The sequence below is a fragment of the Myotis lucifugus genome, unplaced genomic scaffold (genome assembly GCF_000147115.1).
Source record: "Myotis lucifugus unplaced genomic scaffold, Myoluc2.0 scaffold_65, whole genome shotgun sequence".
In the NCBI taxonomy this organism is placed as follows: Eukaryota; Metazoa; Chordata; class Mammalia; order Chiroptera; family Vespertilionidae; genus Myotis; species Myotis lucifugus.
This window is the reverse complement of record NW_005871113.1, coordinates 1,720,956-1,743,642: the sequence shown is the minus strand read 5'-3', so window position 1 is coordinate 1,743,642 and position 22,687 is coordinate 1,720,956. Positions and strand designations below refer to the sequence as shown.

Here is a 22,687-nt window from a genome sequence, read left to right as displayed (position 1 = left end):
TGATAACGATGTGTCCACATAGGTTAATCCTTGGTAAAAAATGTGCCACTCCAGTGCAGGATATAAATACTGAGGGAGGCCATGCGTGAGATGGGGCAGGGGTACGTGAGGAATATCTTCACCTTTCACTCAATTTTTCTGTGAACCTAAAACTGCTCTAAAAATAGAGACTATTAAAAAATAGTCTCGCAATAAATATTCTGTAGTCTGATGCAATGGAGTTCAATAAAGTAGATTTTTATTAGATCATGCCGTATAATTTCCTCTCTCTCAAATATATTAGGCAAACGTTATTCAAAACCACCATGCTGCAAACATTTGAAATAGCTATGGTATGTTACATCTGAAGACCCCCAATTGAGAAGCTCAATCTATAAAAGTGTTCACTTTAAATGATTCAAAAGTCAGGGTGTCTTAATTCTTAGTATCATAAGATAATGCAAAGGCCTCCATGGTTATACCTTGACAACTCATCCCATCAGAGGTTCTTCGAAAGCCAATTCCACAGCGGACCACGCAGCGATAGGATCCAATGGTGTTGTCACAGTCCTGACCAGCATGGCATGTGTGTCCACCTAAAGCACACTCATCAATGTCTGCAACAAAGTGGGGCATTCAATCAAGGTGAGTTGAAGAAGCCAGACTAAGAACCTGCTGTGAAGTGGGGATAAGAGAAGCAATAACAGCACTTGAAAAACATACAAGAGCAAGAATGCTGATTTTTTTGGCTGAGTCATTTCAGGTGGGTTAAATGGCTGACAAGCTCACAGTAGCATAGTGTGATATGGTTACAGACCAAGCCATCCATTAGACCACTTATAGGTTTTTTAAAAAAGTTACTTGTCCTTTCTGAGATCTCAGTTTTCTGTAAAATCAGAACAATAATATCTATCTCTCAGTATTGCTTTACAAATGAAAGGAAATAATGTCCAATGCATACTGGACTCTCCATAAATGTTATTCCTGTCGCCTCCTATCCCCCTACTCTTTCTCTCTTTTGCATTTTGAAGGGGACCTCCTTGGCATAGAGGGAGGAATCCTTTCTGCGTTTCATTATTTTTTAATTATAAAACTAGATCCTTACACAATTGTAACTTTGAAGCATATCTAGTGTCTGATAGAAAAATCTTTTTTTGTTGTTAATGTTCCCAAAGTGCTATCAGGATTGTGCAATTTAATTGAATTCTTTATAACCACCTCCTTCGTTTTATAATTGTAAGATGAGTAGCGTGATGGTCCTGATGCCTCTCCTCACTGTGATGTGAGGAGTGAGAGAGTCACTACACGCACCCATATGAAGGGCCCCATATGAAGGCCGTGTGTGGGCAACATTAAGATCTTCCTGTCTGTTGCCAAGTGAGGGGGGAGGGGATAGAGGGGGCAAAAGAGTAGCAAAGGAGAGTGTTGGTCTACCACACTCTCTCTAGGTTGCGATTGTCATGACCTTTGCTGAAATATGTCCATTAGACTCAGGGTTGTGAATAAAGACCTTGACAAGTTCTTCCATCAGCAGCGATGGTGAGGCCTTTAGGGCAGGAGCAATAATAGGTCCCCATGGCATTGTGGCAGATATGGGAGCAGGGCTTCCCTGTTGCACATTCATCTTCATCTGAAAGAGGAAACAAAGGGCCCAATTAGTACATGAACCCCCTACTTTCTAGGAGTTATTAACGTCAGTGTTTAAAGAGGCCAAGGAATTGAGTCACACGGAACAGAAAATGCTCTATAACATGGGAATGCTGAATAAAAATGAATGCCGAGACACCCAAATTATCTTTGACAGTGAATAGATGTTTAGATTGATTCTAAAACAATGATGATGAAAACTAGAATATAACAACCATCTACTGGAGCTAACCTCTTTTTACCTACCTGAACTCATTGCACACAATGTTCCTAGGAGATAAGTTGTTTTTTTTAAATCCTCACCAGAGGATATTTTTCCACTGATTTTTAGAGAGAGTGGAAGAGAGAGGGAAAGACAGAGAGACACATTGATGTGAGAGAAACACATCGATTAGTTGCCTCCTGCATGAGCCCTGACCAGGGCTCAGAGCCTGCAACCCAGGTACCTGCCCTTGACCTAATTGAACCTGGGATTAGGTCCACAGGCTGATGCTCTATCCACTGAGCAAAACTGGCTAGGGCAGGAGATGAGTATTTTAATTACTATCCTCATTTGCATGACAAAACTGAGGAGCGAGGAGGTTAAATAAACTCCCCAAGGTTACACAGGTCATTATTGGCAGCGCTGGAATTGAACCTGGGCAGTATAATTTTTAAAGACCACTTTTTACCAATATACATTACACTGAAGGAAAGAAAGGCGTGAGCCATTTACTCAACCTTTTACTTCTCAGTGACTCTCTTGAGGTGGTACTTGGGTGAGAAAAGGCTGGTTTAGTCATTAGTCCTTGGCCCACAGTCCTGCCCTGTCCTATGATTGAGCAATTCTAGAGTTAGGTGACTTAGAGCTGAATTACTGCTGTGTCACATCCATGGCAATTAAGTGGCCTCACAGAGTCCAGTGTCTTGTCCCTGTGCTCACTCCACCTCTGTCCTGCACACTGATCCCTAGCCCTTGATTGTGGCCAAATGGAAAGAGCACAGGATTTGTATCTAAAATGCATACCCAGCGCCGCTGCCTGAAAGCTGAGTGATCATAGGCACTTCTGTACATCTCAACCTCCTCAGCTATAAAAAGGGGTATTTATAAGACTATGTGATGATTACATTTCTAGCAAAATGGCAACAGATGTCCATTTAATGGAATCCAGTATGAACATTTTAATAGAAATAAAAGTGCGTTATTTATTCCTATACTCACCAGCACAAAAGGGTCCAACTGAGTCTAAGGCAAACCCGGAGGGGCACTGATTACTGCGGTCTCCTACCAGAGAGAAAAAAAGCAGAATGAACGGGCTTGTTGGAATATCAGCACTCGTTTCTTTCCAGTACCATCTTCCCTGGGAAGGTACGCCAAGATGGAACACACACATCAAATGCTCTAGGTGAAAACAAGCTGGAATGGAAAACTTCCCCCGTTTCTCAACCAAGAACTAAATGAGTCACAGCCCAGAGATTGTTGGCAAGCGGCCACTAGAAACAGATGTTCTGTTTAAGTTGTTTATATTAATCAAAAGAAAATTAAATTATTCATCGATAATGAAAAAAGACCCAAGGTCAATGTGTACTCCACGAATAACCAAGGTGAAGGCGTATTCGTCCAGCCATTGCTGTTTGTTCTAGAAGGGGGGATGCTATTTTCAAGCCACTGAGAAAAAGTCCGTGAAAAACAGAGACTCTGATGGAAGAAATCCATTCTTTCTGTGAATCTCCTCCATTTGTCACGTGGGGCTTCCAGGTCAAAGGCCCTACGTGCCGACCAAGAGTTCTCCTTTTCCATGTAGTCAGAGCAAGGGCCAATGGGCATATTATGATAGAACAGAATTCAAGTTAGAGTCAGAAAAGACAACACAGTAACAAAAATAAACAGGTTAGTCAGGGAATCTCTTTCCTTAGAAAGTAACAGGGTCTTGACTGTTTTAAATGGTTTAGCAAATATTTTTCAAACATTAGTGACCTGAAAAAAAATTAAATGAAACTCATCTTTCAAGTTACCAAAATAAGGAATGTGTACCCAGCTTCTAAGTCAACCGTTAGTCTAATAAATTTCTCCTAAGGGACATTTTATCTCATTTGTATTGTATATTCAGTTCATATTCAGCCTCTTAGAAGTTATCTTCGATTTTCTTTCCATTCTAAATGCATGAAACTGTGATTATTTTTATGATTGTTTTAGGGGCTCTTCATAGAGGGAGTCTGGGCTAATTTTTCAGATTCATCCTATTTTGGAGAGTCTCTGAGTACAACATTGTTTGAGCCCTGCTGCGAACATGCAACTGTTCAAAACTGTTGATGAATGTGGGGAGTGTAAGAAACACTACTCCAATGAAAGAATTTCCTTGACTAGAAAACTAGAGTCCTATCTGCTCTTTCTGTGCCATCTGATTGTTTAGAACCTTAATGAGAAACTCTAATGGTTCATGACCCATTTCTACCCTGACTATTAAGACCCTGAGAGCATCTGAGTCTTCTTGAAACGGCAAAGGAACCGGACTAGAATAGGGTGGAACAGAAATGTCTGGAGAATCGTTGCTAAATGATTGTTGCATGGTTACTGTGTGTCACCTAGCACTGAGTCTCACCTGCTTTACTTCATTCAAACCTCACAACTCCTCTACTCTTACCACAACCAATTTTCTGACGAGGAATTAGAGTCTGAGGTTATGCAAATTGCCTCAAGTCAAAGATCTAATATAAGCCGGAACAAGAATTTAGATGCAAATCTGCTTGACTTTCAACCACGGAAATCAAGAATATAACTCAGGTGGTGATTGTAATGCCTGCTTCCTTTTTACTTATTCACTTACTTGTACATTCCTTAATCCAACCAGTATGTTCTGTAGGGCACTGTGTTGTGAATGTAACTGTGGAAAAACTGTGTCATATAAACACAGTTAGTTGTTACCTGAGAGTAGCTTTTGAATTTTGGTTCTAAGTGGGGGAGATTTCTTCCTTTAGGTGACATTTGGGCAGCTTTTGGGGAGACACTTTGATTTTTCACAATGCTAGGGAGGCCTATTAAAATCTGGGGAGAAGGGCAGACCCTGGGGCAGGTTTTAGAAGAGCCCTCTAAAATACTGCAGTGTGTGGTATAATGATGCAGATGGAAATCTGTCCCTGGCTCTGATTTCCATGGAAGTGAGAGAGCTGTTTTTAATTATCTAAGGCTAGGACCCATCTTCCACATATTAAACACTATTTTATGTGCTTAAAATATACAATGAATTTCTAGGAATGCTCCAGGAATATAAATTGATGTGTGACTATACATGTTTTATTGAGAACATAACCAAGAATTACTCGATTCTTTTTTTTTAAAAAAAGATCACAGCAGGGCTCTATATATTGTAGGTTCAGCCATAGGAACACTTCTCTCTTATCTTGCATTGTAGTAATGTCTAATGGTTTTTACATTGAAATACAACATATTTTGTTATAAACTGTTTTCCTTTTATTTATTCTTTAGGTTACAGTTAAAGTATGTTGTTTTGAACATACTTTAAAATACGGGAATCATTAGTTATGATTTTCATTTTGCCATATTAAGGGGGCAATGCAAAATATGTGTTTGTATTAAAAACTAGAGGCCCAGTGCACAAAATTTGTGCACTGGGGGGGGGGGTGTCCCTCAGCCCAGCCTGCACCCTCTCCAATCTGGGACCCCTTGGGGAATGTCCCTCTCACAATCTGGGACTGCTGGCTCCTAACCACTCACCTGCCTTATTGCCCCTAACTGCTTCTGCCTGCCAGTCTGATTGCCCCCTAACCACTCCCATGCCAGCCTGATTGATGCCTAACTGCTCCCCTGCCAACCCGATGGCCCCCAACTGCCCTCCCCTGCTGGCCTGGTCGCCCCCCAACTGCCCTCCCCTGCCAGCCATCTTGTGACAACATGGGGGTGGCCATCTTGTGATGACGTGGGGGCAGCCATCTTGTGATGACGTGAGGGCGCGAGGGCCACCTAGGCTTTTATTAGTATAGATAATTGTAGAAACTTTTAAGTTTAAAATTCCCTGTAAACTTGTCACTTGGAACAAACTACTACCAACATTTTGATGCTTCTCTCTAGTGACTTTTATAAGCACTCTACAGAATAATGGCCAAACTACTGATCATAAAATCTCTTGGAAAGCTTATTAAAACCAGAGACCTCTTGGTCCTATCTCAGTCAGAATTGCCAAGGAAGCACCTTAGAATCTGTGCTTTTAGCCAGTATAAAGGTTTTCTTATAATCACGGTGAGATGGGCAACCCAGGTTGGTTGGGATCATACTGTATACATACTGCTTTTCAATTATAATTATATCGGGTACATTCTCCTTCGTCTCTTGTTCACAGTTACCCTGTCAATACCTAAAACAGTGCGTGGTACACAGTAGGCACTCAACAAATATTTTCAAAAGAGTAAATATGCTAAATTATTTTTAAAATCCTTTACATTTACATTTAAAGACTGCAAAAGAATTATCATACAGCTGTGCCATCATTTAAGCATTTATCTCTTACTTCCAGGGCATTTATTATTGGCCATTTTTGTGGTTTTCTTAGGGTAGACTCCTAGAATGAGATAACTAAAAAGAAGGAAATAGTTGAAAGGCTACTGATACAAACTGCTTTCTAGAAATGTTAAACGAAGATACAACCTCTGCTGGCAGTGTATGGGGATGTTCATTGCCCTATACCTCTCCAATACTGAGTGCATCACATTTTTAAATCTCTGAGTGATAATTGAAAAATGTGCAGTTTTTTGCTTATTGATGAAGTTAAACAATTTTTCACATTCATTTTATTATTGTTTTTTCCTTCATGCATTTCCTGTTCATAGCCTTTATGTGTTTTTCTACTGGGGTGTTTGCCTCTTTCTTATTGAATTTTTAAAAGCCTTGTATATATTAAGGTTAATCATAGTTGATCATAATATATAATGCAATTTTTTTTCTTGGTGTATATTTTACCTTCTCAATTTTGTTTTTTTCTTCCATGAAAAAGTTTTAAAAAAATTATTTGTAGCTAAATTTATTTATCTTTTCCCTTTATTGTTTCTGACTTCTCTTTTATTTAACTTGTAAAAATTAATCATATTTTATAGTTATATTTTAAAAACTAGTCAATTTTATTTTAAAGATCAATTTTAAAAAATTATACTTATTTATATTGTGAGTTGTTTTGACCAGTAGTTTCCAAATGCCAGTGTGCAGACCAGATATTAGAATCACTTAGGGGTTGTTAAAAATACGAACTCCAGGCTCTACCTTTGTCTGGCTAAACAAAAATCTTTGTGCTTATAAATCTGAACTTGCATCAAACTCTCTAGGTGACTCTAAGTCAGCCGTGGGCAAACTACGGCCCGCGGGCCGGATCCGGCCCGTTTGAAATGAATAAAACTAAAAAAAAAAAAAGACCGTACCCTTTTATGTAATGATGTTTACTTTGAATTTATATTAGTTCACACAAACACTCCATCCATGCTTTTGTTCCGGCCCTCCGGTCCAGTTTAAGAACCCATTGTGGCCCTTGAGTCAAAAAGTTTGCCCACCCCTGCTCTAAGTGCACTGTAACCAGAACTGTAGTCTAGACCCAACAAAGAGAAAGAACCTTCTGGTTAAGCAACCAAGAATGCAAGCTTGCCCCCTGGTGGTCATTTAAAAAGAAATTGCAGGTACACAATTCTCAGCAAAATGTTAACAAGCAAATGGGCACACATATCAGATGTAATGTATTCGTCATAGTATCTAAGGATAGCAAGGGGTTTTAAATGTCATATAGTGGGACCCGATCCTCCAACAACACCCCTACAAGTACCACAAAGACCTTCCAGCCGTTTCAGGCCTAAAGGATTTACACAACTAGGTAGAAACTATACATGACTTTTCAAAAATCACCTTAATTCCTCTAGTCCCAGATGATATAAATCAATTTTTAACCAAAGTCCTGTTCCAAGTTATGTTTTTTAAATTATATGGGGTACTAGAAAAAGTAGAAACAGATTAGATTTGAAAAGGAGGCATTGTTGAGGAAGAGAAAACGTAATTATTCCAGTGGCTCTTTTCTTTTGTCCAAGTGACCTGAGCATGACAACAGTAAAATGAAGTGTTGGTGGCGATTTGTGGCTGGAGGAGGTGTGAGGCCATGCCATGGGTACCACTGGCTATGAGGCTTCATGAATCCACGATTATCTCAAATAATATGAGCACAAGTTCCTAGATTACAGTGATCACAAATGTAATGAAACCATTATGAATAAAGAAAAAAAGTCACATGCATAACCAATAAAAACAAGAGTAAGTGGTAAGAATACAATTTTTAGTGTTTCTTCTGAGCACGATAAAACAATATGATGCTATTTAAATCTACTTGGATCTATTTTGGGAAAGCCAGCATATAGCAAAACATACACATTCACAAAGCCAATATGAATAATTTTAAGTGTACTCATGGGAGCCTAAAGTTCAAAGTTAAAGTCAAACAGTCTCAACATCACTACATGCAAGTGTTTCCTACCACCCAAACCCCATGGAATAGGGAATGCTAATTGTTGCGGTGCCTCTCATGACTGAAAAGGAAACCCAGGGTACAGACACATCAAAGAACCACATACCATAGGGAGGCTGCTGAGATCAAGGGTTGTAGAACTATGCTTGGAAAATGAGAAGCAGTTCAAAAATTATAACTTCCAGGAACAAGAAATGACTGTGGAAATCCTGATTATTGCTGCACTGCTTTAAAAATATGAAAACTTTTTTGGGACTAATTTAGGTTAATATGTACCCATCTCAGGAATTTAAAAAATTCCTTGACAAAGTATAAAATTCAGAACAAGAACAAATGGATTTTATTATCCAAAGAAAACCATCTGACAGAATATATATTTTTAAACCTCCCTGTGCATATAGAATAGAATAACTCCATTATGCTATATGAAGCAGCATATTAGTAAAACAAATGTATTAGAATACACCCTGACTGACTTTACCACTAAAAAAAAACAGATAACACGCACAAAAAACTGATGTCATCGTGTATGGTTTACGCCTTAATATCCTTATTTTGAAGGTCAATGCAATTCTTTAACCCTTTTAGAAAGATTTGGACTTCGTCTGAACCAACTTACCTTTGGAAATGGAAGCATGAATTTTAAAACCCAATGTCTCTTCTAACTGGTTGTAGTCAGTTTCCACAGAGGATGCATGAAGTGTTTCTACCAAGAAAGGCATTCTTCCCTGTGCCTGGTCATAGAAAATGGTGTGGTTCCATGTGTATGGGACGCCGATGCCATCAATGGTGAACAGCCGGGTTGAGTAGGCATACAGCTGCCCAGGACCTGTCTGAACGTAGTCCTCCGTGTAATCCTAAGGAGGACAATACAGATTTGAGGATCAGCATGACTCTTCCTATTTTTTTCTTGAGGGCTCTATGAGATGCAGAATGAGAAAAAATGGTTTAGAGGCTAAATATTTTTAGTTCTAAATGAAATTGTAACTGTACAGTAGAGTCCAAGAAATAAAATATGAACTTCTTAATTATTACGTTAGTTTCATGATTTTACTGTTATAAATTATAGTTTCATAAGGGAATCAGAGTTGTAGGTCAAGAAAAGATGTGAAAGGGCAATGGTTTATTCTTTAATTTCAGAATTTTTTATGGATGATATACAAAAACTTTCATGCAAGAGTTACTATTCTGTGAGAAGAAAATTAAACAAATGGCTTAAATCAACACAGCAGTGATCTCGGTTCTGATAAGCAGAATAATAAATCACTAAGAGTTTGGAAAGACTTGTCCCTGAAGATGTTTTTAAATTAAATTAATTGGAGAACCATTGATAATAACATTATACAATTGTCAGGTGTATAAGATTATAATTCAGTAACTGTGTACTCTATTGCATGCTCCCCACCCGAAATCTAGTCTCCTCCGTTACCATGTATTTGGTCCCCTTTATCCACTTCACCCTCCCCCACCCCATTCTCCTCTGGTAACCACCATCTATGAGTTTTCTTTTCTTTATTCCTTTTTTTTGTTTCTTTTTTTTTTGTTAATCCTCACCCATGATATTTTTCCCCATTGTTTTATAGAAAGTGAAAAGGAGGGGCGGGGGGGGGGGGGAGAAACATCGATGTGAGTTGCCTCCGCACATGCCATGACCAAGGTGGCAGATTGAACCTGAAACCCAGATATGTATCCTCGACCAGAATCAAACCTGTGACACTTTGGTGCACGGGCTGATGCTCTAACTACTGAGAAAACTGGCCAGGGCTACTTTTCGTTTTATAAGTGAAATTATATGATTTTTGTCATTTTCCATAGATTTATTTCACTTAGCACATACTGTCAGGATTCATCCATGTTGAGATATACACAAATGTATCATATCTTTATCCATCCATCCGCCCATGAATACTTAGGTTGTTTCCATGTCTTGGTTAATGCAAACAAAGACCAGATAGCCATTTCTAACCGCAGTGGTTTAGACATTTACTCCCCGAAGCAAACAAGGGGAACGGCAAGTTCTCTGTGCTCTTTCTATGGATCTCTGACTCCTACTCTTACCATTATTACACCAATAAACAGTGAAGGCAAGTTATCTTGACAGTTTACCTTTACAGCGACTTCAGCAGGTGAATGAAGCTGCAGGACATAGCCGCTCACGACAATATCTAGCAGCAAAGCACCATCGGAATCCAGGCCCCGAGCAATATGAGTCATGCGCAAGATTTCTCCTGGGAATTACAATGCGTTCACTTTAGCAGCAAAAACTATATGGTTTGTGTAAGCGCAGAACAGATTTACCTTACATTCCAGGTCAGCTATGTTATTTTACTGAAAGCTTGAATAAACATAGGCAATAAGAGTATTAAATTAGCATTCAGTCCCCAAATTAAAGGTAGGCTTACCGAATTTTCTTCTGAAATCTCTTTTTATGTGGCATAAATGTAGGATATGATTGTGTGAAGGATTCCACACTTTAAAATCACAAGCAATAGCAAGACAATTCTACGAAAATGGGTTGCTTGTGAGAAGGGACAGTCAGCTTCATCATGCGAACTGGCAATAACTACAAGTCTCTTTCCGATGTTTCAAGAAGTAGCAAAGAGGCATCTTAGTAAGTGGATGGTCATGACATTCCCACTTCTGGGATGATTAAAGCTATGCCCTCCCTCGGTCTTTCTTCCTTAAAGATCACTGCCATTTGATCACCTTTGATGAGGTTTGAATTGGACCTGAGGGCACTTGGAAAGAGCAATGAATAGCTAATACAAGTTCATTAACACTAAGGATAAAGCAAAAACACATTAAGATTTGCTTGTTTTTACTTCCATCTGTTTAAAAAAATATTTTTATTGATTTCAGAGAGCAAGGGAGAAAGAAAGGTCAATGATGAGAGAGAATCATTGATTGGCTGCCTCCTGCATGCCCCTGCTGGGGATCAAGCCTGAAATCTGGGCATGTGCCCCAATGGGGAATCAAACTGTGAACTCCTGGTTCATAGGTCTACACTCAACCACTGAGCCACACCGGCCAGGCTACTTCTATCTTTTTGACAAAGAATCCCTATAAGGTATTCTGATTGAATCTCAGGTTTAGATACAAAAACTTCTCATTAATAGCAATGACTCATTTTCCTATTCTGTTTGACCTTTAAAACTTTTTTCTAAAGGTTTAAGGAGAAAAGATACAGGAATACAATAAAAAAGTTTTGGGGTATAAAAATGAAAACTCTTAGAGACCCATGTCAGTAAAAATTTATAGGGAAATATAAAATTGCTTTTATATCATTTATGATAAGACTGCCTCAAAGACTTAAATTATTCTCTGTGGGAACATATAATATATTTTTCTTAACTACGGACTTTTAAGGCAATCATATTTTTATAGTAATAGAATACTAAGCTGAGCTGGCACTAACCAGTTGCAAATTCCACTTGGGTTTCTCTCTTGAAGACTGCATTGGTAAGGGTGAAGCCATTGACTGCTTCTCCAATTTCCTTTGCTGTTGTCCAATAAATGGGATTTAAAATAGAAACTATCTTTCGCATTGCTGGACCTATATAAAAAGAGATACATCAGGTGACAAAGCAAAATATTTACAGTGCCCTGTTATTATTGTTTCATAGCATGTTATTCATAAGCATGAAACCTAAATAATCTTGAATAACAATAAAATAAATACTAGTATCTCATGCATCTTTAAGAGTTGACTACTGGGATAGAATTACTATACGGATCATTTAGTAGTAACATCTTCTAGAAACTTTTGACTGGAAATAACAAGATGAAGGCTAACATACATTTTTAAAGAAGAGGCTTATTGATTACTTCGATAAGTAAAGAAACTTACCAAGCCTGCGAGGCACATTGGTAATTCTGGCATGTATTACTCTAGTATCAGAGGTAGGGCTATCTGTCACTGTGGCGTTAAGGAAAGCAATTCCAAATTCAACATCATTAATATTTCCAATAACACTTCCTCTGGCTCGCTGGGGCCCACCTATTGGGGGAAGGAAAAACATTCCTGGATAAGGAAGTAATTTCATCAACATCACATGGGAGAAAAGAAGGCCAGTATTCAAAGATGCTACAAATCTTCTCTCAAACATTTGAAAAGATCATGACATCTGAATTTAAGAGTGTAATAAATAAGCTTTCAAAACATTTCACTCTAATGTCGTACTCATCATCCCTCATAAATCCAGGCTCCTTCCAATCTATGTCCATCATAGCAGTATTTCACAATCCAAAGAATACAATCAGCGTCCAGTCCCAAAGCCAAAATAAAGTGGGTGTTTGCTGATGGTAATGAAATGATGATAATAATGAGTTTATTGAGCATGTCATGCACTATAGTAAGCATTTAATATGTGCTAACTCTTTTAATCCTATCAAAATCCCATAAGGTGGTTTATTTTAAGTAGCCACAGTTTGAAGACTAGAGAAAGAAAGTTCAAAGAAATCATCATTACAGCTAGAAGGTGGTGGAATGAGGATCTGAACACAGATGTGATTGGCATCAAAACCCACGTTCTTTGATCTGTTTGCCTCCTTAGTGGGAACAAAGGGACAGGAGGAATCACCAGCAAAAAACAGCTCCTAAGTCTTGTGACAGGTCACTGTTAACATAAATGTGACATATCTAAGGGGTTTTATCGTCCAGCTTGGGTTTCAGATCTTGGGCTTATCAAGTTCTTCGTATTACATATATATTTTAAAAATGCTTAACAAGAAAAATTTGCAGGATATCATACTTTTAACAGTGCTGCAAAATTCATACCAAGACAATCAGATTGAAAAACAATTATAATTTTAAAAAGTAGCTCTGCAGTAATTTTATGCTTTCTTCCCATTGCTCAACAAAATTATTGGTTACTAACAGAATAGGTGGCTAATGACTATTTCTCAATTAAATTGCATGCTTTGATAAAAGAAACATATTGGGAAGAAGCTGATAGTGAAATTTATAAATATTCATTAAGAATATATTTTAATGGAATATATTTTAAAATAATCACCAGGTGTTTCAGATATTGTTATCAAGTATTATATACTAGGGAGAAATATAATTATATTCAATCTCAGATAAAACAGTAAGTATAGTATCTCACCATTTTATTTATTGTTACTGTTTTATTCACCATTTTAATTTGCAGTACTTTATTAGTGAAAACATTTTCTTCACCTTGATTCAGCCTTCAGGTTCTGGACTACATTCATTTGGTCATCAAGTATCGAGGAAACAGCAGTAATAAGAAAGAGGAAAAAAAGACATGGGACCTGTCTTCATAGAGCTTGTGTCTGAATAGGGAAGACAGATATTAATGAGAATTCTATAAAAAACGTAAAATTGGAATTTTACACTAATGTGTAAGATTCACTACTCGGGGAAGTCTGAAAAGGAAGTAAAAATTGAGTAGCAATCCAATAAAATAGAGGTCTTAACTAAGCCAGGGAAAAAGGCAGGAGGAGGGCTTTCCCGGTAGAGAAAATGGCATGTGTCACCCTTTGGGGAGGTGGTCGCTTGCTATATTGGAGAAACCAAAAGTGAGAGCTTAGAGAGCGATGGGAACCACACTGCAAGATGATGCAGCCAAGTAGAGAGCAGGCCCAATCAGGACCTGGTAGGCCATATGGGTCCTTATATTTATTTCTAGGCAGGAGAATAGTTCCCCCATTCAGAAGGATCACCAATTCCCTTAGTTCTCTGGGTCATTGCTAACAAGCATGGCCTCCCACTGTGATCTTGGTTCCCCGTTTCACAGAGGAAGAACTTGAATCCCAGTGCTCAACTACCATCTCCTATTCCGGCCAGCCTAGCTGGGAGCCTTGAAACCTTCTGCCAAACTCTATAATCCAAACTGTCTGTATATTTGGACTTCCTTCCCACTGGGGCCCTGATACCACCAGAGGCTGAGCTACCAAATGCCTCCACTGAAATGGGACTTATTGCCATGCCTACATGTTCGAAGAGCCTCAGAATCCTTGGTAATCAGCTGATATGTTGAGAAGATACGTTGAGCAGTTGACTGACAGATACTTTCCCTGTAGCTTGTCTAGATCCAATAAATCTTTTCATATAACCTTTCTCTCTCCTACTGTGCCAAATGGGCCTTCTTGATTCCCAGGGACATTTTATTTCTAAAGCAACCTTAAAGCTTTGGAAAGTCCAGTCATATCTCAAAACTTCAACAGTGTCAAACTGTTCTTTCTGTTCTGCTTCTAGCCCTTAGAAAGTTTATCCTCTGAGACAAGTACCCTTAGGACTACCCACCATTTAAAAAAATGTTTTTATTTATTTCAGAGAGATAGGAAGAGAGAGGGCTAAAGAGATAGAAACATTGATGAGATGAGAGAGATACATGGATCGACTGCCTCCTGCACGCTGCCTACTGGAGATTAAGCCTGTAACCCAGGCATATGCCCTGACCGAGAATCAAACCAGTGACCTCTTGGTTCATGGCTTGGTGCTCAACCACTGAGCCACACCAGCTGGGTAACCCACCATTTCTTAGGACCCCAGCAAACTCTTTCTAAGATCCATTAGTTCTAGAATTCTGACTTCGTTCCTCCTAAATTTTTACATTACTTACAATAGCTAGCCATGTTGTGTGATTTGAGTTGTGGTAGCTGAATTGAACTCCTACTCTTTGTCCTCAAACTGAATTGGCTTCTATTTCACTTTCTACACTCATGTTCTCCCCTTTTACATCTGTGAAATAACAGCCCCCAATTGTGTATTCCTGTTAGATGTTCAGCTTCTGCTCTACCCTCATTCTTCAGCCTGAAATCTCAACTAGGCTTTCCCCACGTTTCCACACCCGTTTACCCTTCACACCCAGGACTGCTATTTATGGCTCTGCAGACCAGATCCCATCACAAGGGAGCCTGGGAAGTGGCAAGCAGAGGCTAAAATCCAGCCATGAGTGTGGGGGTAGAGCAGCACCAGCTAGAGGAGGGAAGTACTTTTCCCCCAATTCTTCCTCCCAGAGATGGCACTGTTTCGTAATTTGTGGGCCCAGAGGGACTCCTTTTCTGCCTTTGCAGAAAGGCTGTAAGTGTGCCAGCAGTAGTTCTGTCAAAATCTCACTGAGTTGCTTACCTGGACAAGCTTGTATATTGCATCTGGAAACCTGAGTGGCGTCTCCCGGACAGGGGCGCCCACGGTGAGATGGCTCTGGATTGTTGCACAGCCGTTTTCTGGTCTTTTCGCCTCCTCCACAAGAAGCAGAACACGGGCCCCAACTTTGCCAGTTTCCCCAACTCCCATCCACTGTGAACAAGAGTGGAATGGTCAATCTGAACAGATCGGTCCTAAGACTGTCATGTAGGGTGGCCCTGCCTGTGCAACTTTTATTTTAAGATCTGAGAGGACGGCGCTGCTACAATGAACACTACGTAGAATGCTTTGCTTGTTCTACTGCAGGAGTCGGGGAGCTCACCAGGACACATGTCAGTGTTGCATCTCTGGATCTGGGAGTCTGGCCCCCCACAAGCTCTTCCTCCGTTGGAGGGTCGAGGGTTATCACACGTGCGGTACCGCCGCATCTGCCCTCCGTTACAGGACCGACTGCAGATTCCCCAGCCACTCCAAGGGCTCCAGTTTCCATGAGCTACAATGCAGAACCATTGGAGACGCGCTAAACAATGACATTCACTCAACAGGGACGGAAAGACTCTCCCCAGGAAATGAAAGGAAACATACAGATCTATAAAGAGGCAACTTCCAGAGGTAGACGGATCAGCTGTTGTTTTGACCAGAAACTGAGTATACATCCCAGTGACTGTTCAATTCCATATAACACACATTTACTGAGTCTCAGAGTATTCCAGGAGCTGAAGGATATGACTGAGACAAGATCTTTGGCTCTCGATGACCCAAGGGTATCACACTGAAGATACAATGGATTCAGATGCTGCTAGCTAGGATCGAAGAATCTAGCTTGGTGACTGAATTAAGGCAGAGAGCTGCCTGCCTGCCTGCCTCCATAGAGGAATCATCATTATTAACAGTTAGCAGGTCAGGGTGCCGCTGCCCTTGCACTCTGCAGCTAGTCCCATGGAGTAAATGAAATCGGACACAGTCCCTGCCCATACAAATCCATTACTTCTAAGGTATAACACAGACTTATAGCAACCATATAACATTTTAATGCCCTACATCAAAGGTAGACGAATCAAGTCACAGAATGTTATAACTTTAAGGACTTAAAAGCCAGAGTGGAACTTTAAGAAAGTATAATTTTGACTCACTATTTCCAACACTCACTTGGACAAGGGTCACTATTGCAAAAATCGCTCTGGACATCACTCCCTTCACACCTGCTTCCTCCATACTGTGGGGCGGGATCAGAGCAGTCCCTTGTTCTCTGTCTGGCTCCTCCTCCACAGGACACGGTGCAGGCGCTCCAACTGGCCCAGCTGGCCCACTTGCCATCAACTGGATTAAGGAACAAACAAATGTGCTCCGTTAATACTTAAAAATGAGGTTAGCCCTCGCCAATTTTCTCAGTGGTCAGAGCATTGGCTCACGTACTGATGGGTTCGATTCCAGTCAAGGCCATGTACCTCGGGCAGTCAAGGGTAGACTTGATCTCTGGCCTTGGTCAGGGCATGTGCAGGAGGCAACCAATTGATGTATCTCTCTCACATTGATGTTTCTCTCTCTGTCTCTCCCCCTTCTTTCCACTATCTCTAAACACCAATGGTAAAAATATCCTCAGGTGAGGATTTAAAAAAGAGCTGATTAAACACTAATAACTGCCTAATAATGCCTAATAACTGGGCATTATTAGGTTGAGGAATGTTCTTATTGACTGTGATTCTTACTGACACACTAGCCAGATAAGAGGCAGTGTTTATTTATTGAGGGTATAAACCAGTGATTCCCAAAGTGGGCGCTACCACCCCCTGGTGGGCGCTGCAGCGATCCAGGAGGGCGGTGATGGCCACAGGTGCATTTGTTTTAACTTTTTTGGTATTACCTTTCTATTCTGAGTTCAATAAATAGTTTCATAATTTCAAACTTCAATGTTTCTAATTTACACCTTTCTTTACTATATTTTACGAAAAAGGTAGAAACATTAATACATATATCTTTCTGTTTAATTGCTATTAAAATTAAAAAAAAATTAATTTCCAGGGGGTGCTGAGTAATATTTTTTTCTGGAAAGGGGGCGGTAGGCCAAATAAGTTTGGGAACCACTGGTATAAACATTGCATTTCTCTTACCAGGACAGTGTCTTTCATTGCAAACTTGCATCTGTGTTTCTGCTCCATCACAGTAGGAGCCACCAAACGATGGTGGAGGGTTATTGCACAGTCTTGTTCTTGTCTGGGTCCCCTGCCCGCAACTTCTGCTGCACACACCCCAAGGCTGCCAAGTGCTCCATGCTCCATGAACTACAGATATCCCAAGAGACAGAGTCAAGTCACAGCACCATGTGTATTAAAAACAAACATTAGAGAAGTAAATTAACTTAGTAATGAGTGAACTTAGCCCAGAATAAAAAATAATAATTAAAATGGAACCAAAGAAAACATGAGTGACGTTCTTCCTTTCTCCTTCTGATTAGATTTTCATGGAAATTAGTCTATAGGAAAATTCTGAAGGCCAACTAATGCCAAAATTAATGCTTAACATTATCCAAAGAGGCTATTTTATTAAAATAAAAATTTAATCAAACTGCCATATGTAAAGACAATCTGACTTTTAAAATCCTAGATGGATGAGCATTTGCCTGTGCTCTGTGCTCTGGGGAAAGTGGAAAGAACCAGAAGCTTAGGAACAAGACTATATAACAGATCCAGATGCGGTTATGGGCAATACAAATGTTCCCACCGTGATAACTTGGACCCCAGATCACAAGACCACGTCTTTAAGCCTGATTCAGCTCCAGGTTTAAAAATGTACTTGTGTCTTTCAACAACCTGATGATTTGCACAGTTGTACTCTTTGGGGAAAAAAAGTCTCCATTACATAATGTTCATGAATGAAAAGTTCTGATTAACACACTTACCTCCTTCCGAAACAAACAACAAAAAAACTGACCAGTGTTTTCCAAGTGTGGCTAAGGCCCCCGATGTGGTAACTAACATATTGCACCATCTGACCGCAGGACTAGAACAACCTTATGTTTCTTACCAGGTACATGGGCTGAGAATCAATGTTATGGTTTCTCTAATGTGTTAAGTCAGTATCAGGTCATACGTTTGTTTTGAGGGTCATTTCTAGATATGGGACTCATAAAGTATGTTTTTGTGGTCACCCAGTTTAACGGAGATATGAACCAAGACACGGCCTTAAGGTCTGTGTCTAAATATTCTCTTAACAATTTAAGAGACACCAAAATAGTAAGTTGAAAACCAAGACATGATCATTTGGTTGCTTTGTTTAGAAAAATTTTAAAATTTCTTCTCATTAACTGTTTTCTAATTGAGTTGACTACATGTCCCTGTACTTTATAGATACAGGCAAACACAGTCACACGAATTTATTTTAACTGACAAGAATTTGCACTGAAAAGTATTTGACTAGCCCTAACCTGTTTGGCTCAGTGGATAGAGAATCGGCCTGCGCACTCAAGGGTCCCAGGTTCGATTCTGGTCAAGGGCATGTACCTTGGTTGCGGGCACATACCCACTGGGGAGTGTGCAGGAAGCAGCTGATAGATGTTTCTCTCTCATCGATGTTTCTAACTCTCTATCCCTCTCCCTTCCTCTCTGTAAAAAATCAATAAAATATATTTTAAAAAAGTATTTGACTAAAAGTAAACAAATAGGAAAAAGCCTTTAAATATTTGGCAGATATTACTCAAAGTTATTTCTTTATTAATTCATATTGTTGATGCTCAAAGTCCTTATATATGGACTAAGTGATTTTAAAAAATTGTGCTGTTCTAATTATTTTCCTATATTCTATTTTCAAGGCTGTTGGTTAACAAAAGCTCACACCTCTTACATAGAAAGTCTTAGAGCATAGATGCATTTTTATTGGAAGATTATAAATGGGTGATATTTATTCATTTATTATCTGTGTAGTTTCTATTACATATAAATAGAGGTTTTTGGCTGAAGATATACATATATTTTTAATCAATAAAGAAAACCTTAACCAGAAATGAACTTCACGATATAAAATGTGGTGGAGTTGAAATGTTTCTTTTATATGAATGGAATGATAACAATAAAATAGACAGAATAATAATAATATAAATCAGAGAAGGAATAAAACATCATGGTGTCTAAATAATACCAAAGAAGACAACGGTGGAGGAGTCAGTATATAGGAAAAATGCAAAACGTAAGAGAGGGATTTGTTGTTACACTATGTTGCAATTCTGATTCTGGAAAGACAGCAGAACAGGGTCCTTGCAGGGACTCTGGGCCAGATGCCCTGGGTCTGAGTGACTGCTCTGCTCTTACTAACCGTGCAGTCCTAGACGAGTTACTGGGCCTTCTGTGCCCAGTTTATAACCTGCTATATCCAGATAATAAAAGAACCTGCCTTGAGAGGGTCAGGGTGAGGAAAAATGAGTTTATAGATGAAAATTGCTGGGATCAGCACAGCACACACCATTGTAAAGTACTGCACATGTGTGAGCTATGAGCTAGTATGGCCATTCTTTAACTCAAAGTTCTCAACGATTTAAACAACCCCCCAAACACTTTAAAAATGCTCATTCTTTAAGTAATCTGTAAGAATGTGTATTTTTTTAATGACAATGGCTGTCAAATACCAGCAGAAAGGTCCATTCCAGAAGATACCTATCTTTATTAGGGGGAGGATTGGAAGTTTAAAAATACCATTCTAACTGGGGCGGAGAAAGTATAAGCCTAAAATATCAATTTGCACCAGAAAATAAGAAAGTGTTCAAGGAATCCAGGGCATTTATAAAAATCATTTAGCTTTTCATGATACAGGTATCATCGTTGACAAACTGCACAAAGATTGCTGTCATCAGGTATGTTTTATTTTGACATAGTATGCTATTATAATTAGCTTTCTAATTCTTCAAGGTGAAGAAACATTTTGGTTTCTTGTTTGTTTTCTTTAGGATTTCATGACAGTATTTTATTTTTAAATGCAATGGAAGTTCTGAACTGCAAATCAAGATACGCAGAATCTAAGTGAACAGGCTGGGGAAACAGTTCGGCCTGGGTCCAAATCCTTGATTTACCTTTAACCAGCTATGTAACCTCAGTGAATCAATTCTCATATATCCTCTGAATCGTAGTTTCCTCGTCTGTCCAATAGTGTGCAATATCTCAGTTTGGTTTATTGATTTCATTTTTTTTGACTGTCTCAGCAAAGGTGTCGCTCCTAGTTCTGCTCCATCACTTCAACTATGTGAGTTTGTTCTCTATGCTTGTCAATATAGGATTATTATCTGTTTATCATCCTAGTTTTGAGCAATTAGAAGAGTGCCTTGAGTATAGAATGGGCGCTTAACAAATATTTTTTTTGGATGAATCAATGAATGAGTGAACAGCCACATCTCTATTTCTTTCAAGCTGTCCAACAAGGAGCCCTGATCCTCTTGGCACTAAGTAACCCACGATGGTTACCAAAGTGGCCTTCTCCTGGACTCAAGGTCAGAGGTGAGCACGGGATCCAAACAAAATCAAACGGGGGCCTTTCCCAGAGGTTGACAGTGAGAGGAACTCTTTGTCTCTGAGGCCTGAGATTATAGGGCCCCCGTGAGCCAGGAGCTGCCGCAGTCATTTTTTCCACCACATGGAAAGAGTTTAAAGGAGAATACAGCCAAGAGAGGAAAGCAGAGATGCGAGATGGAAAACATGCTAGTAAACTATTGGCCCAATCCTTGGATTCAATCAGACCTGAAAGGAGAATTTTTACTTAAGCTTCTGTAAGTTTGATTTCTGTCGCTTGAACCTCAAAGAGCCCCATCATGCCCATGTTGTAGGGTTGTTCCACAAAGTCAAAAAACAGCGCGTACATAAAGCACGTAGCCTGGCTCCTAGCACACGATAGGTATTTAGTCACTGGTAACTATTATTATTTTAGCTCTCCCTAACTGGTGTTTCTGGGAAACCCTTTAACCTCTCTAGGCTTTATTTCTCTCACCTGAAAATGAAAGACTGGATTAGGTGTTACCTAACGTCATCACCTCTAAAATTTTATGACTTGTAATTACTTGTGTTTTCTCTACATGATTAAAAATGCACCACAGTCTGGAGCCTTTAATCATGTTCAATTAAATCAGGTGTTTTACTTATTCATGCTCTACCTTCCCAAGTTCATCCAGGAGACAGAACTAAGAACGCGGAGAATGAATATATTCCAGGGGAGAGGCCATCACACCTTTTCACAGTGAAGAAGAAAAGGTCATTATGACCCCTTGATGGGAGTTAAAAACAGGAAAGTTTTGCTCATCGGTGGCTTCTCACCTGGGCACGGCCTAATGTTGCACATGATCATTTCCACAGCAGTCCCTTCACACGGCCGCCCTCCGTGTTGAGCTGATGGATTATTGCAAGTTCTGGTCCTGGTTCGGTTGCCACGTCCACAGCTCCTTGTGCATTCTTCCCAAGGGCTCCATTCTGACCAGCTACCATGCACTGCACAAAGGTAAAACATTACACCACGAGATCATGAGATACATTTCAATTGAAAGTACTAATACTGGGGCAAGGAGAGAATGAAAGGTGATGGGGGAAAACAGAAGAAGGTAAATGGGTGATAAATGGTGATGGAAGGAGACTTGAGGTGGTAAACACACAATACAATACACAGGTGATACACTGTAGAACTGTATGCCTGAAACCTGTATAATTTTATTAACCAATGTCACCCCCAAAAATTCAATAAAAAAAGAAAGTACTGCCAGGCCGATGTGGCTCATTGGTTGAGAGTCGACCTATGAACCAGGAGGTCATGGTTTGCGGGCTAGATCCCCAGTGTGGGCTGTGCAGGAGGCAGCCCATCAATGGCTGTCTCTCATCATTGATGTTTCTCTCTCTCTCCCCCTCTCCCTTCCTCTCTGAAATCAATAAAAATATATTAAAATAAAAAAGAAAGTACTAATTCTGGGCCAACCCATCGTTAGAAACCGAAATGAACACATGTCTATCTGTCAAATAAAGAGTAGTACCTGGACACAGTTTATGTTGGCAGTTCCGCATTTCTGAATCCGACCCTTGACAAGGCTTCCCACCATTGGCCGGAAGCGGGTTGTTGCACAGGCGACTTCTCTTCTGGATGCCTCTTCCACAGGTGACACTGCAGGCTCTCCAGGCAGACCACTGGGAAAACCCACCATGAACTACAAAGAAGACATTCTACTTTGTCTCTGTTTTAGTAAACAAAAAACCTGCAAGTTGGATTTCATTAAGATGTGCACTGGGTCGACAGCTAAGTCAGGAGCTGCTGAGAAATTGCTGAGGGAAGCTCTCTTTTATGGCAAAATGAAAATCTAAGCGTGAAAGAAGAACTTCAGTTAACTAGAGTTTCCGCCCAACTCCAATCCTGACTCATGCGGACATGGCTACTGAAAGTACACAGCCAAGAAGTTTATATACTGTTTACCTTTTGAATATGCCTTAAAAAAAAA

General features: G+C 39.7%; 1 protein-coding gene across 2 annotated transcripts in view; it reads right to left on the bottom strand.

Annotated features, from left to right (window-relative positions):
• Nucleotides 1-22,687, bottom strand: part of HMCN1 (hemicentin 1) — a 374,104-nt gene that overhangs the window by 19,024 nt on the left and 332,393 nt on the right. For both annotated transcript variants that reach the window (XM_023754745.1, XM_006089863.3), the window contains exons 88-100: nt 22,229-22,399; nt 21,525-21,695; nt 17,346-17,516; nt 16,384-16,554; nt 15,557-15,727; nt 15,217-15,387; nt 11,965-12,114; nt 11,533-11,670; nt 10,224-10,345; nt 8,737-8,974; nt 2,828-2,890; nt 1,490-1,609; nt 462-596 (exon numbers count right to left, since the gene is read on the bottom strand). In XM_023754745.1, coding sequence (XP_023610513.1) covers nt 462-596; nt 1,490-1,609; nt 2,828-2,890; nt 8,737-8,974; nt 10,224-10,345; nt 11,533-11,670; nt 11,965-12,114; nt 15,217-15,387; nt 15,557-15,727; nt 16,384-16,554; nt 17,346-17,516; nt 21,525-21,695; nt 22,229-22,399 — 1,992 coding nt within the window. The remainder of the gene's footprint in view (nt 1-461; nt 597-1,489; nt 1,610-2,827; nt 2,891-8,736; nt 8,975-10,223; nt 10,346-11,532; nt 11,671-11,964; nt 12,115-15,216; nt 15,388-15,556; nt 15,728-16,383; nt 16,555-17,345; nt 17,517-21,524; nt 21,696-22,228; nt 22,400-22,687) is intronic.